This window comes from Gopherus flavomarginatus, chromosome 14, assembly GCF_025201925.1.
Source record: "Gopherus flavomarginatus isolate rGopFla2 chromosome 14, rGopFla2.mat.asm, whole genome shotgun sequence".
In the NCBI taxonomy this organism is placed as follows: Eukaryota; Metazoa; Chordata; order Testudines; family Testudinidae; genus Gopherus; species Gopherus flavomarginatus.
Genome location: NC_066630.1, coordinates 11,279,397 through 11,296,040, shown reverse-complemented (window position 1 = coordinate 11,296,040; position 16,644 = coordinate 11,279,397). Strand labels below are relative to the sequence as shown.

General features: G+C 43.1%; 1 protein-coding gene across 2 annotated transcripts; it reads left to right on the top strand.

The window, feature by feature from the left end:
• The first annotated feature begins 2,982 nt into the window (after positions 1-2,982).
• ATMIN (ATM interactor) lies at positions 2,983-16,253 on the top strand. Of its 2 annotated transcripts, none has more exons than XM_050923384.1 (4): positions 2,983-3,183; positions 7,895-8,020; positions 9,522-9,721; positions 10,714-16,253. In XM_050923384.1, exons 1-4 carry the CDS (start codon positions 3,154-3,156, stop codon positions 12,548-12,550), a joined length of 2,193 nt encoding a protein of 730 aa, XP_050779341.1. In that variant the 5' UTR covers positions 2,983-3,153; the 3' UTR covers positions 12,551-16,253. The 2 variants fall into 2 exon arrangements, with proteins under 2 accessions (XP_050779341.1, XP_050779340.1); XM_050923383.1 differs by lacking the exon at positions 2,983-3,183 and adding an exon at positions 4,329-4,527.
• Positions 16,254-16,644: the final 391 nt, after the last annotated feature.

Sequence of the window (16,644 nt, the reverse complement as noted above, 5' to 3'; positions counted from 1 at the left end):
TTGAAGAACCATAGTTACTGTAGAAAAAATATTTATGTATCTAAACTCTGTTTTCACACCCAGATCTGATTTTCATGTAACATCTATTTTTAACCACAAGGAGAGAAGGTGAGGAATAAAATCAGTAGTTTTTAATACTTTCCTCCTTTCATTTAGAGAAGTCTGTTTTCCTGTTTTGATATAATGGGAGGACATATGTTCAAAGTATAAGATTTATGGGTAATGTTCATATAATTTATTAGCCATACATTAAGTGGATTAAAATAATGTTTTGAAATGCAGTATTTCTGTTAATGCCTGAAGGAGAAACCATGCTGTCAACTTCTAAATTTTTATAATCCTCAGGAATGTTCTGAGCCTGGATAATTATGTAGTTAATTAAAAGAATTTCACTAACTACATGAGATAAAAATAAACATATATTCAGTGTATTCCTTCATAGACTTAAGGACTTTTTGTAAAAGGTTGGTTTTGCTGTGCAAATGCATAATTGGAAGAGGAAAATGGAAAAAGTCCTTAATCCTGAATCTACAGATCCTTATATTTGCATAAAGATTACCTTGTCATATCCATAACTCTGGATTATACAGGTTTACAAGGCCAATGAAAAATGTGAGAGCTGGAAAGAATAGTTTATTTTGTATTTGCAGCATTTATACAGTCTTTCAATAATTCTCTACCTTAGCTTATCCATTTACATCAAATATACTACCTAGGTTTTTTAAAATATGTATGTGAGAATTAGGTATTTTTTTAATTTTCTTACCAGTAATATGCTTGGAAGTTACATCATAGGAGAAGAGTCAAAGCTGAATCTGGCACAAAAGCACAGGCATGGATCTGGAGTGATGAGGGGATGTGATAATGGGTTAAGAATCCTGACGACAACTATGCTGTGTGCTTGTAAGTTGATCAAACTGATAGATATAGAGAGATAAAAAATCAGCTATGATATTTCAAAATATGATTACTGCTAGAAAGAGAGAGAGCCTACCTGAGTTTAATCAACCCGAATTGGTGCATAGGAGGTAAGAGGCAAAGAGATGTGAATGGTGATCTCAGTGAGAGAAAATGAAGGTTTAGGAAGTGAGTATGGGGATGTAGTGGGAGACAAATTATAGAGTGTCTTAAAGTTGTGTGGTTTAAATCCAGCCATGTCATTTGTCTTAATGCTGTGTAATTTGTTAGGGCCTTCACCCTTTGCCATAGAATAGCATTCACAATCTCAATTTTAAGTGCTTTTAAATTTGAGTTTCTCACCCTTATGGCAGTTGAGATATATTCGAAATTGAGTGTTGTCTTCCTGAGTCTGTAAAGAGCCAAGAAAAGTCATCTAGCCCAACTCCTTCCACTGAGGCCGAGCTAACTAGAATGGACCATCCCTAACAGCTGTTTGTATAACCTGTTCTTAAACACCTCCAGTGACTGGGCATTTGGTATAGCAGATGGGCAGCCATTGGGGGTAGGAGGGTTGGTGTTGCAGATAGGTAGCTGTTGGCAATTTAACTGGCTTAATGGGGGAGCCCTAGCTCCTACTGCCAAGGGGCCACTTCAGGGCTCCTGCTTCCTACCATTCCCTTCCTTCTCTTCCTCACTCCCCTCACCCCATCCCCTTTCCTTTCTTCACTTCCCCTACCCAATCCTCTACTCCCACATGTTCCCCTATCCTTTTTCCCTCTGCCCTATCCCATCCCCCTTCCTTCCCTCCTGCCTCTTCCCCCCCACCCTTTCCCCTGTCCCATTGTAGAGAAAACAGGATTGTGGCCATATAGGGTGCCCAGCATATATAGAAGGGGAAGAGGACTAGCCATAGGAGCCAGGAGGCAGTGACCACCTACCAGAAGCAGGTCTGGACCACTACCTCTACTCCTGCAATGTCCCTCTCCAAACTAGACCCCTGGACTTTGGTCCAGGTCTTGTACTGCCCTATTTTTGTGCCCCCAGCAGTTCTTGCCCTACCCTAGTTATGGCCCTGGTTTTGATGTTACATTGTGCCATCCCTTCATGCTGCAACCGCTGGCTGATGCTACCTGGTTAGTCCATGTCACAATCTATTCCCCATTGCCTTCATGGTGTCATGGCTTCTTAACCCTACATCATTAATCACCTTACCCTCTAACGATAATTTGATCCCTCATCTGTTGCAGTATGACAGTGATCTTTGGACTCTTGTTAGCCTGCTGCCTTGCAGAGTGGTGATGTTTTGATTTCGCTTCAACCTAGGGCCTGATGATGATAGGGTGCCCTACTGTGTCAATGACCCAGAGAGCAAGGATTAGGGCTGCCAGATGTCCGTTGGTTGACCGAAATGCCTGGTCAAAAAGGGCCGCTGTGGTCAGCACTGCTGACCAAGCAGTTAAAAGTGCAGCCAACGGCACAGGGGATAAGGCAGGCTCTCTGACTGCTATAGTTCCAGGAAGCAGTGGCATGTCCCCACATGTAGGTGCACCATGCACTGCATCTGCCCCAAGTGCCAGCTCTGCAGTTAACCATTGCTGGCAACTGCAGCCAATAGGAGCTGCGGGGGCGGTGCGTGGAGCTGCCTGACGGCACCTCTGCATGGGGCGGGGGAGATGGGGGACGTGCTGCTGCTTCCGGGAGCTGCCTGTCCCAGCCCTGATCTCCTGCCCTCCGAGTCCCTCGGTCCCAGAGCCTGCACGCTGAGCTGGAGCCCTCATGCCCCGCCCCTTGCCCCACCGTGAGAAGAGAGTGACGGTTATTCGGGAACGAGGCGGCCCGGCCCGGCCCAGCTGTAGAATGAAGACGAGACGATGCCGAGCGGAGCGGAGTGTTTGTGGGCGGAGCCAGGGCCAAGGGGCGTGACCAGCGCCGAGCGTCCTCACGCCCCTTATGAATATTCAAATTACAAGATGACTAATGATGAGCTGTCTCCGTCGCCCACCCGGAAGTGCTGCTGCTAGGCCGGTTTGTTTGTAAGCGGCCGAAAACAACATGGCGGCGCCAGGTGCAGAGCCTGGACGGCGCGGAGAGGGGCCGGGGTGGCCCCGGGCTTCGGCCCCTGACACGGACCGCCCTGCCCCGCGGGAGCTCGTGCGGCCGTCGGTGACGGAGCTGTCCCGGGCCGTGCGGACCAACATTCTGTGCACGGTGCCCGGCTGCGGCAAGGTCCTGCCCAACAGCCCGGCCCTCAGCATGCACCTGAGCAAGGCCCACCGGGTCCAGGTACTGACCCTCCCCGGCCCGCCGGGTCTGGCTACAATCCTCCCCTGCCTTGGGCATCGCCCGGCGGTTCCGGCTACCGGCCCGCCCCTGCCCCGAGCGTGCGCCTGGGCATCGCCCGGCGGCTCCGGCTACCGGCCCGCCCCTGCCCCTGCCCCGAGCGTGCGCCTGGGCAAGACCCCCCCCCCCTTGGCCTGCGGGACCAGGTACCAAAACCCTATTATTCCCCACTCCCAGCAAGACTCAGCTGGTACTGACCCTGTGCCAGCCCACCTGGTCTGGATACCTAGCCCCTTTTATCCCACCCCCAAGCCGCTGAACAAGGTACAGTGGATCAACACATCTCTGGCTCACTGGGTCCAAGTACCAAACCTTCCCTATTCTGATCACTTACCTGAGCCCATGTACACCGAACCCTTCATATTGTCTACCCCCAGCCCTGAGTGTGCATCTGAACAAGCCCAACCAGGTCCAGGTACTAAACCCCAGTCCACTGGGTCCAGATACCGAATCCCCGTTGCCATGAGCTTCTTCCTGAGCAAGATCCTCCAGGTCCAGGTGCTGAACCCTGTATTTCATTTGTTCCTGAACATGCACTAGAGCAAGTCTAACCAGGCCCTCCCATCCACCCCTCAAAAATCCCCTAACCCAATGAAGGTCCACATATTGAACTTCCTTCCTACAATTGCATGTCCAAAAAAACCTTCTTGGCTTTTAGCATACATGTGAGCAAGGCCATGGAATCAAACTCTCCAGCACTATGCATGATGTAAGCAAATGTAGAGCCAGATACCCCTGCTTGTCCCCATTATTCCTCACCCCTTGAGATCTTCTGAGCATGCACCATGTCTGGTTCAGAGGCACCAACTTTCCACTTTCTGTGGGACTGTTTGACCCCTGCTCCACCCCAGGACCTGCCACCGCTCCACCCCTTCCCCCAAGGCCCTGCCCCATCTCTTCCCACCCTCGTTCTGCCCCATTCTCTGAGTATGCCTTGCCACCACTCCTCTTCCCCCCGCAGTTCCAGCTGATTGTGGTGGGCGGGAGGCACTGGTCGGTGGGGCCTGCCAGGGGGTGGGAGGCTCTGGGGGAGAGGAAGAGGAGCTGAGCACCCACTATTTTTTTCCCTGTGGGTGCTTCAGCCCTGGAGCACCCACATGGTCGGCACCTATGGAGCTCTTGGTATGCACCTAAGACCATCGGTTCCAAGTACCGAAGTCTGCACTTAAGCTAGATCCACTTGGTCCTGATATTGACTGCCACCTCTGGTGCCCGCAGCCCTGAGCATGCACAAAAGTAATACACACCAGGTCTACATACTGACCCATGCTCCCAACCTGACCCCAAGTGTGTACTTGAGCATTGGCTGCCTACCATTTGTCTAGCACTACATCTGTGTCCCCTGGGTCCTCCTTGCCTTCTGATTTATCTAACATCTAGATGGGGAGCTCCCATTCTCAGTTTTGAGGTCCTCTGCAAGGGTTAGCATTCTTTAGAAACTCAGTAAACTGTCCAATTGTTTCTAAAGCCACTGTTGTTCAAAGCGTACTGTAAAGATTTATATAGGTGTTGATGGGCTGTTCTAGATTAGTGTATCATGTTTATTTTATTACAATAGGGAGAATGATGCATTTTCTAGCAACAGCTTTTTTGTTTAAAACACCCTTCAGTGTGAAATATATAAAGTTGTTTAACAGTATATGCGTACTTAGTGTTTGGTTTGTCTCTGTGGTATTTGTGTGTGGTATATTTTAATATATATTTTTAAAAGATTCAAGAATAACAGATACTGTTAAGAGTAGCTTGGGTTTTTTCTTTCTAAAGATCATTCATCATTTTATCATTATTTGTATTGCTGTGGCACCTGGAGGCCCTGGCCACATTGTACTACAGGAATACAGACATATAATAGTTCCCTGGGCACCAAAACGTCATATTTTCGTAGTGAAATAGCCAGTTAGATTTGTTGATTATTGGTCGAGTTGGCCTATGTGGATCTTGGCGCAAAAGGATTTAGAAGGAATTGAGTGGCATCAGCTGATGCGTCCTGGGGTTGAGGGACACAATGGATACATAGGGTTTGTGCGCAGTTTCAGCAGACATTGTTCTTCTAAACATTCCGAGCTTGTGCTTTCCGGTGCACGCAGCACTCCTGGATCCACGTGGGCCATCATTTTGAACCACAGTTACTGCAGTATTTAACTGTTGTGTTCCAAGTTTGCTATCAGGGAAGAAAATACAATGTGTTCTTTCTCCACATAAACTGCTATAAAAGCTCTCAGAACTGTTATCATAGTGCCAGGTACACTCATGAGATTCCTTGTACTCAACTTTCCGTTTGGTAATTGCTCAGGCTAGTATTGGAACACTGGTGTGGCTCAGACACACAGTGTCTATGGAGATTAGATTTTTGGAGATACAGATTCTAATGACACTTTATCTGGTCATGACTGACTGAATGATACTTTAATTTAGAGCTACATACACATAGTCCCAACTAAGGAAACTTTTTACCAATATATGTAGAGTTGCCTCTTCCATATTCAGCATTGTTTTACAGCTTACCTCTTTTACTAAACCCTTTTAGCAGTTAAGTCCAACTTGCTAACTAAGTGCCTATAAAAGCAGATAGCCACCTAGTGGAATTATCAAAAGCACCTTAGAGAGTCTAGGCACTTTGAGAATTCCGCTAGGTGACTATCTGCTTCTTTAGACACCTACCATACCAGGGGTTCTCAAATGTTATTGCATCATGACCCCCTTCTGACAACAAAATTTACTACATGGCCCCAGGTGTGGGGGACCGAAGCCTGAGTCCACCTGAGACCCACTGCCCTGGCTGGGGAGATCAGAGCCGAAGCCCCCACTGAGTAGGGGGGCCAAAGATGAATCCCAAGCCCCACATTTAATTGACAAAGTTCAAGAATCTGTCAGGTTTTCTTTTGGTGAAATGAGAGAGTTGACCATCTCATTCATTAGATTCTTTGAACTTCATTGTATAGACTTGTAGCATTAGTAAAACTATCTTGCAACAAAATGTTTTTTACTAGTAACCAGGTTTGAATGCGTAGAAACATAAGTTGCTTGACAAACGTGTATAGCATTGATTATGTTCCATTCATTGAAGACATAACTTATCTTGGTTTGGCAGCTGTTAAAGCTTCACTTTGACAAAAATGAGCTAATTAATGTAGCATCTGTTTATTCCTGTTTGTGGAATTCGCCCCATGCTGTGCTGCGGGAACTTTCTGGAAGATGATGCCTGTTGGAGCTGCATGAGCACTCGTCTCACTTAAGATGTTTGAAGCAGACATTATAAAAATGTTGTGCAGTCCCAAACTATCTCAGTTTATGCATTTCTGTGGTCAGGTGCAGGGACCTTCTTTCTGTTCCCAGGGTGATTTCTTGGGGTCTTTCTAATCCCAAACTCAACTTTTGGTGTTGCCCTGTTGTACTGTTAGGTTTTTATTTTGGCACTAAGGTTCTCTGGCTATTACTAAAATGTCTATCAGGGCTCTGAGGTCTCTGGTAAGAGGGGTGTATTTAAGCAGTGTTGTGATGTGTCTGTCTATGTTCTGGAGACAGATGTTGGTACCTGCTATTCTGCTCGAGATGGTAAACCATTATTTGGATTGCTGCTCTTTATAGGGCCTTCACACTTTGAGCTTGCATTGATAAGCAGCAGAGGCTCTGTGCCTTCATCAGGGAGGCCTTATGGGGCTGATCCCTGGATCCAACATCAGATTAGCAGTCAGCCCCCATGAAAAGAGGCATCAGATCAAGTTAAATCTAATTTCACACTGCAGAAGTTGGTACCAGAGAGAGATTATAGTGCCTGGACTTTGGCTCCCCAGCCAGTTCCAGGATCTGGAGGGACAAAAGAGGTGCTACTTTTGTCTTTATGCTTCCTAGCAGCACTGTATTTTGCTCAGGTGCAGCTGAGTATTTTAGTCCAAAATTCCTTCTTAACTAGTAACCTGCTACTATCCCTAAGTGTCCCGGCACAAGTGGCTGAAATATGTGGATAGCAGAATACTGTGGTCGAGACTGAGGGAATCTTCCTTGATAAGGGAGATGTCTCTTCCTGAGACAACTAAGCAGAATCTGTGCCTAATGGTATTCTGGTTCTGTAGTATGGTGCTGTGAACATCTAGACTGCATACAAGCACACACAAAAAGTTTACTAAGTGGCACATGGAACTTTTTGTTTTTTAATTTTACTTGCTTCAACAACTTTGATGGCAGTGTGATTGTTCCAGGCAAATATAAATTGTAAAGTAGAAACCTTACCGGTTGGAAACACCAAGCATAAGGCAATTCTGAAAAATTAAAACTACAGTGTATTGGAACACTGTAAATATTTAGTGAAATGCAGTGTAGAGGCTGGAGCTTTCGCTCCGTTCATTTTGGACTCTGAAAAGTTAAGAAATAGCATGTGTAAATTGTTTAGATTCTGAAAGTATTTCCTGTATGGTGAGGAGAATTTAATATTTGGAAGTAAAATAATAGTATACTGCTCTCAGATCATCAGTTGTGATTCCTGAAGAGTTCTGCTGGTATAGTTACAAAATAGTATCTGAACAGATAAGCAATTCCATCAGCTTGAATGTCAAGGCTGGTAAATGTTGAGCAAAGTTTAATCTGTATTCTGAACACTGTATTAATAGTAGTACAGACCCATTTGCCAACTTTTAATGAAAATGTACTTTTTCAGGATGAAAAAATAAATCCTTCAATAAGGAAAGGTTTGAAAACTACACAGAAATTCTACTGCTGTCCTATTGAAGGCTGCCCTAGAGGACCAAACAGACCATTTTCCCAATTTTCACTTGTAAAACAGGTATTTTTTTTTCTGGACTACTTTTCCTTGAGTAATAATATAAGCGGAATCTGGGGACAACATGGGCCAAATCTTCAAGAGTGCTTATACCTTCCTGTATCCAAACACACGTGCCAGACATCCCAATGTGTATACTCGAGTTGCAGAGCAAGTGTGTGGAGAAACACCAGTTTGTGTGCAGATGGCAATTTGCACATCCACTTTGGAAGACCTGGGCCTTTGTGTCTAACAGGCACTGGGCATGTTCTCATTTAAAAAAAACAACTGATTAAAAAATGAACAACTTAGAAAAGGTCATTCCGATACAGATTTTCCAAAGAGTTACGTGTGGTTAACATTTTTCCATAAATGTCCAATTATAACAAAAAGTCCAAGGGCAATAAGCTGGTTTAAAATTATTAGCCATCTTAAATGGATAAGAAATAAGACTAACTCCTGTACTTTTGTCTCAAGAGTTGACGTCTTTACACAGATGACTTTCTGTTGCATGTTAATCAGGATTATCTCTTGTTAAGAAAAAGTCACTTATGCATTCTTTATGAAAAGTATTAAATTCTGTTGAAAATCCAACTGCCAACATTTGTGACTCATCTTCAGTGTCAGTCTGCTGCATGATTCAGCATGGTAGTGATGTGGTTTAGTGGCTAGCGCGCAGGGCCATAAATAAAGAGTTCTGTTTACTTGCTCTGGGAACTTTGGACTACTCACGTAGCCTCTCCTCTTTGTTCTAGTCCTTTTATTTTTTCGAAGGAGAGAGAGAGAGTGCCCCTCTCAGGGTGGGAATTTTGATTATTTAAATAACGTTAATAAACAGCAAGATCCTTGAATGAGAAGCACTGTGGGCTTGATCCTGTGCCCACTGAAGTCAATGGCAAATCTCCCATTGATGTCAATGGTACAGGAGGAGGCCCTGTAAATGTTAAGTGGCAGTATTTAATCTATAACTAACAGCTGTGGGAATTGATGATATAAAATTAATGACCAGGTGTATGAGATTGCCAACAGGTTCATTCTCTGGTATTGCATGAAGACTTATTCCCAAGTAAAACAATGGAAATCAGTTAGAAGGTCAATGATGGTGTAAAATCATATTTAAACTACTGGTTTTTTTGTACAAATAACTAATAAAAACTATTAAAATTAATTTAAGCTACTTTTCATTGTTTACTTTTTGCCCTCACTTTAACTTGGACAATGAAACTAGACTTCTCTTCATTCTGTAGTTCTCACTGCTTTAGAATAGTATTGTATTGTTCATTCCTCGAGCAGTGCAAGAAAATATTTTAAATTTTTAAATCTTTTTTCAGTGAAATGCCTAAATATTTCTATTGAATTCTTAAAACTGTTTCTAATTAAGGATAGTTTTTTCACTCTTCTCCAAGACGAGCATATCTCCTAAATTGTTTGCATGTGCTAACACTGTATCTGTCTTGTAAAGAAATGACCTCTTAACCAATTCCTTTGTATTGTTAACTTGTCTACCTTTCACTGTGAATTTTAGCACTTTATGAAAATGCATGCTGAAAAGAAACACAAATGTGATAAATGTAGCAACTCATATGGCACGGAATGGGACTTGAAACGACATATAGAAGACTGTGGCAAGACTTTCCAGTGTACTTGTGGGTGCCCTTATGCCAGCAGAACAGCATTACTGTCTCATGTTTACCGAACTGGCCATGAGATCCCTGCAGAGCACAGGTAACAGTGAAGCTATTATTGATTGTGATTTAATTTATTTTATTTTATGACCTCTTCCTACATGTGCCTCATAATTAACTCCTTTCGGTTGATCTCCTACCTATATGCAGTTTACTCCCACTAACACTAATGCAGTTTGCTGCTGCTTCCTTCCATTACTTACAGCAGTCCTAGCTCCATTGATGGCAAGGGAATTGCGTATCCAGTACTATGTAAGATCGAGCTTCTAGTGTCTAGCACAAGAAGTGCTACTAGCTGTGGTCCTCTTATTGCTGGTGACATTTATTGCATTTGTTGTTAGAACTGCAACTGATTTTTGTTGGAACTGTGCGACCTGCAGTGCTATAAAAGTAAAAAAGGAATGCTCTTGGATGGGGAATTTGCACACCCAGTACAGTTCTGTAGCCTGAAGTAAGCAATGTGAATTACATATTTTTACTCTTAACACTTATACGGCACCATATGTGTCAGTTGCTTTCATTAGTAAGACAATGGTTGGCAGTTAATAAAAAGATAAGTATGAAAAATTGCCATCTATAAAAGGTGCCTAAATTTTCCTAATAGTGTGCATGCATGAAGCAATCTATTTACTGAATCCTACTGTGTATTTTGCAGAGTGAAATGCTACAAGATTAGAATACTTGTGCATTCATGTTATGCATGGGTTAGAAAATCTAGGCTCCAATTTTCTGTAAGACTGTAACTATCTCTTTGAACGTTTTCTTAAACACCATAACCCAAAATACTGAGAGGTTACTCTTTTAGCATTTTCCTCATTCTCTCTCTCTCTTTTTTTTTTTTTTTTTTTTAACTTTAATAAGGAAAAGCTCATGATCAGGATTAGTTTTTCTGCCAATTCAGACCTACGGAAGGATTTAACTTATACCTCCACTCCCACAAGGTCTAGTGCCATGATTGAAAGAGCTGGGAGGGAGGATTTTGTTGTTGGTCTCTAAACTGTGAGATAAATTCTTAATGTATCATGTTTACAGGGATCCACCTAGTAAGAAAAGGAAAATGTGCACTGAGGTTTCCAATCAGCACTTGGTAGAGAAAGCGAGTGAAGCATTCATCAATGCACGCACCAGTGGTACCTGCACTCAGGACTTGGAATCGTCTGAAATGAAACTAATGGCCTCCTTTGAAGGCTCCTGCAGTTCTAATGTCAGTAAGCAAACGCTCTCACAGCCTAAATGTACACCGAAGATGCTTTTGCCAAAGCCCAGAGTAGCTTTGGTTAAACTTCCAGTAATGCAGTTTGCTCACTTGCCTATTTTTGTGTCAGCAACAGATTCCTCTGTCAAACCTGTTGTAGTGACTGTTGATAATCAAGGCTCTGTTATGAGTACTGTTCACTTATTACCTCAGTCTATAGGAATTCTGATACCAGCATTGGAGGCTGAAGCACTTGTATTTAAAGACACAGTGCCTATTTCAAAACCAGCAAATTCTGGTGATGTTGAACCAATTAGCACCAGCGTCCAAGTCAGTCTGGGTAAGATCACATCAAATAATACAGTACAAGAGCTGGGGAGCACGTGTCACAAGAATAAAATCTCTTCAATAAATGTACAAACTGACTTATCTTACATTTCACAAAACTTTATGCCAGCTGCAGCCTGGGCTCCTGATTCTTCTGTATCCTCTTGCTCTCAGACGGACCTGACATTCAGTTCACAGGTTTCGCTACCAGTTAGTGTTCAGACTCAGACACTGCTGCCTAGTTCTAAACTGACTTCATCCATAGCTGCCCAGACTGATGCTTTTGCTCAGGCTTGTTTCCAGTCATGTGGTGTTTCTAGAGAGACTCAAACCAATAGAACACAAAACTCTATTGATGGAAGAATACAAATGGACCAGGCTGTAATGTGCAATGACATTTTTGACAGTGTTCATTCAGCTTACAATGTTTCAACCCAGATTGGGCTCTCAGAAAACAATTTAATGACTGCAAACCTAGATCAAAGATTGCTACAAAGAAGTAACTGCAAGACCCTGAGTGAGGATACAATAAAATCTGAACCCATTATCAACTTCCATACGCAGACTAATATACTCCCACAGCAAAATATGACAGATAATCAAACCCAGACAATGGACTTACTAAGTGATCTGGAAAACATCTTTTCAGGTAACATGTCTGGCCAGACATTGGATAATCGTGGTCTTTTGTCTGATACTAGCTCAGGGGCTGATACGCATCTGCCATCTGGCCCTACACAGAGCACAGGAATAGACTTTGACATTGAAGAGTTCTTTTCAGCTTCCAATATTCAAACACAAACTGAGGAGAGTGATCTTGGTAACCTGAACTCTGAGCCAGTCTTGGAATCTCTGGATATTGAAACACAGACTGACTTATTTTTTTCGGACAGTGCCACTCAATCCTATAGCTGCAGAGGAAATTCCAACTTCTTAGGTTTGGAAATGTTTGATACCCAGACACAGACAGACTTAAATTCCTTCTTAGACAGTAGCACCCATTTGCCTTTGGGAAGTATTTTGAAGCAATCCAGCTTCTCCATGAGCACTGACTCATCTGATACCGAAACCCAGACAGAAATACCCTCTGCTGCTAAAAATATACCTTGTCAAAATATAGAAAATAAAGTCCAGCTGAATAGTGCTGAAACACAGACTATGGATAGCTGCTTTGAGACCCTTGGAAGCCTATTTCTTACCAGCAATGAGACACAGACAGCTATGGATGACTTTCTTCTGGCTGACTTGGCCTGGAATACAATGGAGTCACAGTTCAGTTCAGTAGAAACACAGACCTGTGCAGAATTGTGTTCCTTGGTTTGTCAGAAGTTTGGAACAAGCCATTGAGTGCTACTTAATAAAATTGTTTTCCTTGTGGTTTGAAACTAAGTTATTGGGGTGGGGGGCGGGAGAAGGAACTGACCAAGTTATCTACGTTGAATATAGTTGCCTATATGCAGTTGGTCTAAAAAAAACTTTTCATGCATAAGGTACTTAAGTTGTTGTATATGTAACTTAAACATAGAATATGTATACATTTTTGTAACCTGTTAATGCAAGTTTGAACTTTTAAAGTGAATGTTCTCGTGGTGCCTGCCGTTGTTGATCTGTGTTACAAAGCTATATCAACATGTCCATTGAACCTCAGTTCAGGCTTTTATATTTGTCTATACCTGTATACTTTTGGCTCAGACCTAGGCTTACTGTCTTGACGCAAAAGTAGGCCTATCTAATTCTGACACATCTTGCTCACCAAAAAAGCCCTTATTGGCATAAGCTGCTTCTTGTTTTTTAAAGTCTTAGATTATAATATGGCAAGGTTTACCTGTCCTATACAAAAAGAGATGTTGAGGAATTTATTAGTAGATGTAGTTTCCAAGGAGTTCTCCCAAAAATGAAGCTGGAACACAGATTTGCTGATTATTGCGTTTATAATTTAAATTGCAACTAATGTGAGTAGCGACACTTGTTTTTACTTCTCTCTGAATTGGTATAATCAGCATTGGTGTTAAGGGGGTATAAAAACTTTTTGAGATTCTTAACTCTTAAAGTTATCATGCAGTAACTTCACTGCACATACTGTAATAAAGCAGCCTCCGGGTCTAAAGTATTTTTGGACTTTTCAAGGAGGGATTTGTGTTCCTAAACTGTGATTTGCAAGAAACTCTGGTTCTGATGCAAACAAAATCAAGAAAATTCTAAATATTAGACTGTCTGAGTGAAAGATCAGAACAAATCATCAGGTTACACTGTAATTCACCTACCAATAGCACAGTTATTTGCTAATTTGAGGAATAGTATATTGATTATACTATAACTACGAACCTTTCCAAAGACTATAGAAACTGTTAGATTTGTAATGACTGAATTCTCTGATAGCCTGTTGACTAAATTACTACTCTTAAATCTTACTCTTCCGAAACAAGACTAGATAGAACTCCCAAAGCTCAGAGTGTTTGAGGCTGCTGACTTCCCTGTATAGCAGCAGGTACATTGTTCCTCTGCACAGTGGGCTCAGCAGCCACTCCTGCCCCTGGCTTCACTGTAAAGCATTCCCCTTCAGCAGTTAAAAGCTGATGATATTCGAAGCATGGAGATCTCCGTCATCTACTGTCTTCTCCTAACTGGTCAGTTACAACAGTCATGTATTTCAATGGAGGGGCAGTTATTCTGATGTGAATTTTTGCTGTGAGCTCCAGTCTTCAGCCTTGCATCACTTTTTCTTTCTTTCTTTTAGCATTTCTGAGGTGTTGCTAACTTTTGTATTTTCTTGTAACTTTATTTCAGGATCATCCAGTTCTGCCTTGAAGGTCAGTCTAGAAGGCTGGTAGCAGCTGTGCCTTGCCTTAGAGCACCTGTGTGTGCTATCCAGAAATATTTGGAACCAATTCCATGCTCTCCTGCCTCCGGTTTAAGGAAAGGGCACAGCTCTGAAGATCAGTGTGTAAAAGGCACAATCCTCTGTATGTTGGTACGAGACTCAAAGTGCGATTTAGTTTGGTGCAGCCTGAGTGGTAGTGGCAATTGCAGTGCAATTCCAGGATTCAGATGGTTGTGGTTCCATTGGTGTTTGTAGTACTGCAGTGGGGTCAGAATGCCTCCACACATGAGCAAGATCTGTTGTCTTAGTGTGTTGTCAGAGCTCGGCATATCAGAGGAATTTGTAATGTTGGGGCCTAGATTGCCTTCCCATTTCATCAGAGTATGGTGAACTTGCAGGGCACTGACAGCACCATTGAGTAATCAGGGCTTGCTGTGCCGTTGGAGCTTGATGCCGTAGCAGATAATCTTGTATCACATCAGAGCTGGGCGCTACAGTGATACTTTCCCAACATAGGCACATCTTGGAGCCCTGGAGCTCATTTGCTGTTCCTACTTCCAATATGCTGGGTCAGCACTACATGGTGGTACCTCGGAACAGAGGCTTGGTGTATTTCTGACTAGCGTGCCAGTCGGTATCTTTGAGGGGACTTGGAGCATTGGCCTGTTGATGTACAAAGAGGTCACCCTTAACATACCTGGTACCAACACTATGGTGTAATTCACAAGATGTCTGGGTGCATTGTCCAGATGTTCCCCTGCTGCACTAGGCAGGTGTTCACCCACAGCACTAGTGCCGAGGAAGTAAATTTGAGGTGCTGATGGCTTCTCTATGGGGGAGTTCTTCATGGCTTGAATTACTTTGCCTCGGAGCATTTCAGACTGCTTTTACCCAACACCAACTGCTGCATGATCACTTGTCTTAGTACTCCAAAACTTTGCTGTGATGGGGGTAGCTTAGTGTGATGTGCAGTGGGTGGATTGCATACCTGAGCTCCCAGGCACACGAATTTCTATGGCTCTGCAGTGCACTCTTCAGGCCAGTGTTTCAGAGTTGCATTTTGGGGCACTGCTGTAGTGTGCCAATCAGTAAGGCATTGTCTGTAGGTATCTTGGGGCACTGGACATCATGATTCCTCCAGATGAGGAAGTCAGATACATAGACATCAGTGTATCATAGAGCAGTCCCAGGCACAAGAACAACTTGTTGGAAAGGTTTGCCTGTCTGTGTCTGCCTTGGAGAAGATAAGGTTTGTGCTTTGCACCAGTGTACCCAGTTTGAGCTGTCCAGAGGCCTTGAGTCCTGCAGCCTTCATAAACTGAGAGAAACGTGAGACACTGTGTTCTGTTTGCCAGAAGGTGGCAGGTACCAGCTCAGACCATAGTGAAACTTGAATTTTAATTTTTGCAGTAGTATTCTGGTTCTTCTGGTTGGATGTACTATAAGACATGATTCCAGTGGGCCTGAAGTTCAAAGAACAAAATACATAGTTCATATAGACAAATGATGAAAGCTGAGCCTCTCTCCCTTAACTGTTGTCACCAGACCTTCCTTCAAATTCTATTAAGTCAAATTATGCAGCTTCCTGTGCTGTCCAATTGGTAATTGCCTTTAGGTAGCCACATTCTCTACTTGTAGATGTATTTGGGATGTGTGTTGGCTACTTGAGCTCAGTGCAGTCTCTGGTCTATTCTTTGGTAGCCTTGGGGCATGTTTACTAATCTAGGGTCGTTATTGAGCTCTAGATTTTTGACTTCTCTCTCTCAAACTTGAGTATCTTGTCCTCAATTTGTGTTGCCTCTCACTAAGCTGGTGTATGTCGAGTTGCTTTATTGACTAAAGGAGTAACCCTTTTGGCTGCAGCAGAAAGGGGGCAGCTGGATTAAGCACTCGGCATATCCCTTCAAGTATATCCTTAGTTGGTCATTTTAAAAATCATGCACAGATCCCAGATCAACTCTTTAGCGTATTTTGTTCACTTGTAATAATAAGGACCCAAGATCCTGCTTTTAGTTCTCAAAGGCAAAGGAACACTTGCTTACTCACAGGAAGAGGGGAGGTATTGGGTATGTGTTTGACACTAACCAGTCACTCATCTATGTAGAAGTTTTTGTTTCTGGAGACCTGATGTGCGTCAGACTAGATGATCATAATGGTCCCTTCTGACCTTAAAGTCTATGAGTCTATGATCTATAGCCTGTCCTTTCTGGTCACTGCTCCCAGTGCAAAACTGAGAATGTTTCCCTCTTTACTATGTAGGACTTAACCAATATGCTAGATGAAGGTGACTCTTCTGTTGCAGGATATTCCTTTATCAAATCAGTCTTGGAGAAGTTTTTGGCTTTTCCTGCTTTCTTAAATGTGCTATAATCAAGCCAACAGGCTTAGCTGGTGGTCATCTGTACCCCTGCTTGAAATTGTGTAATGTAAACAACAAATCCTGCTGCATGCCTGTCTTGCAATGCATGCCCTATGCTCCTTGTCCCTATTTAATATATATCCCTGACGTTTTCAAGATGGGGGAGTGTCCTGGAAGTCTCCACAGTCCTGAGTGTACAAAACTGCCTTTCGCCATTCTAGTTCTCCATAATTTGGTGAGTCTGCTGCTTTGTGGAAACTT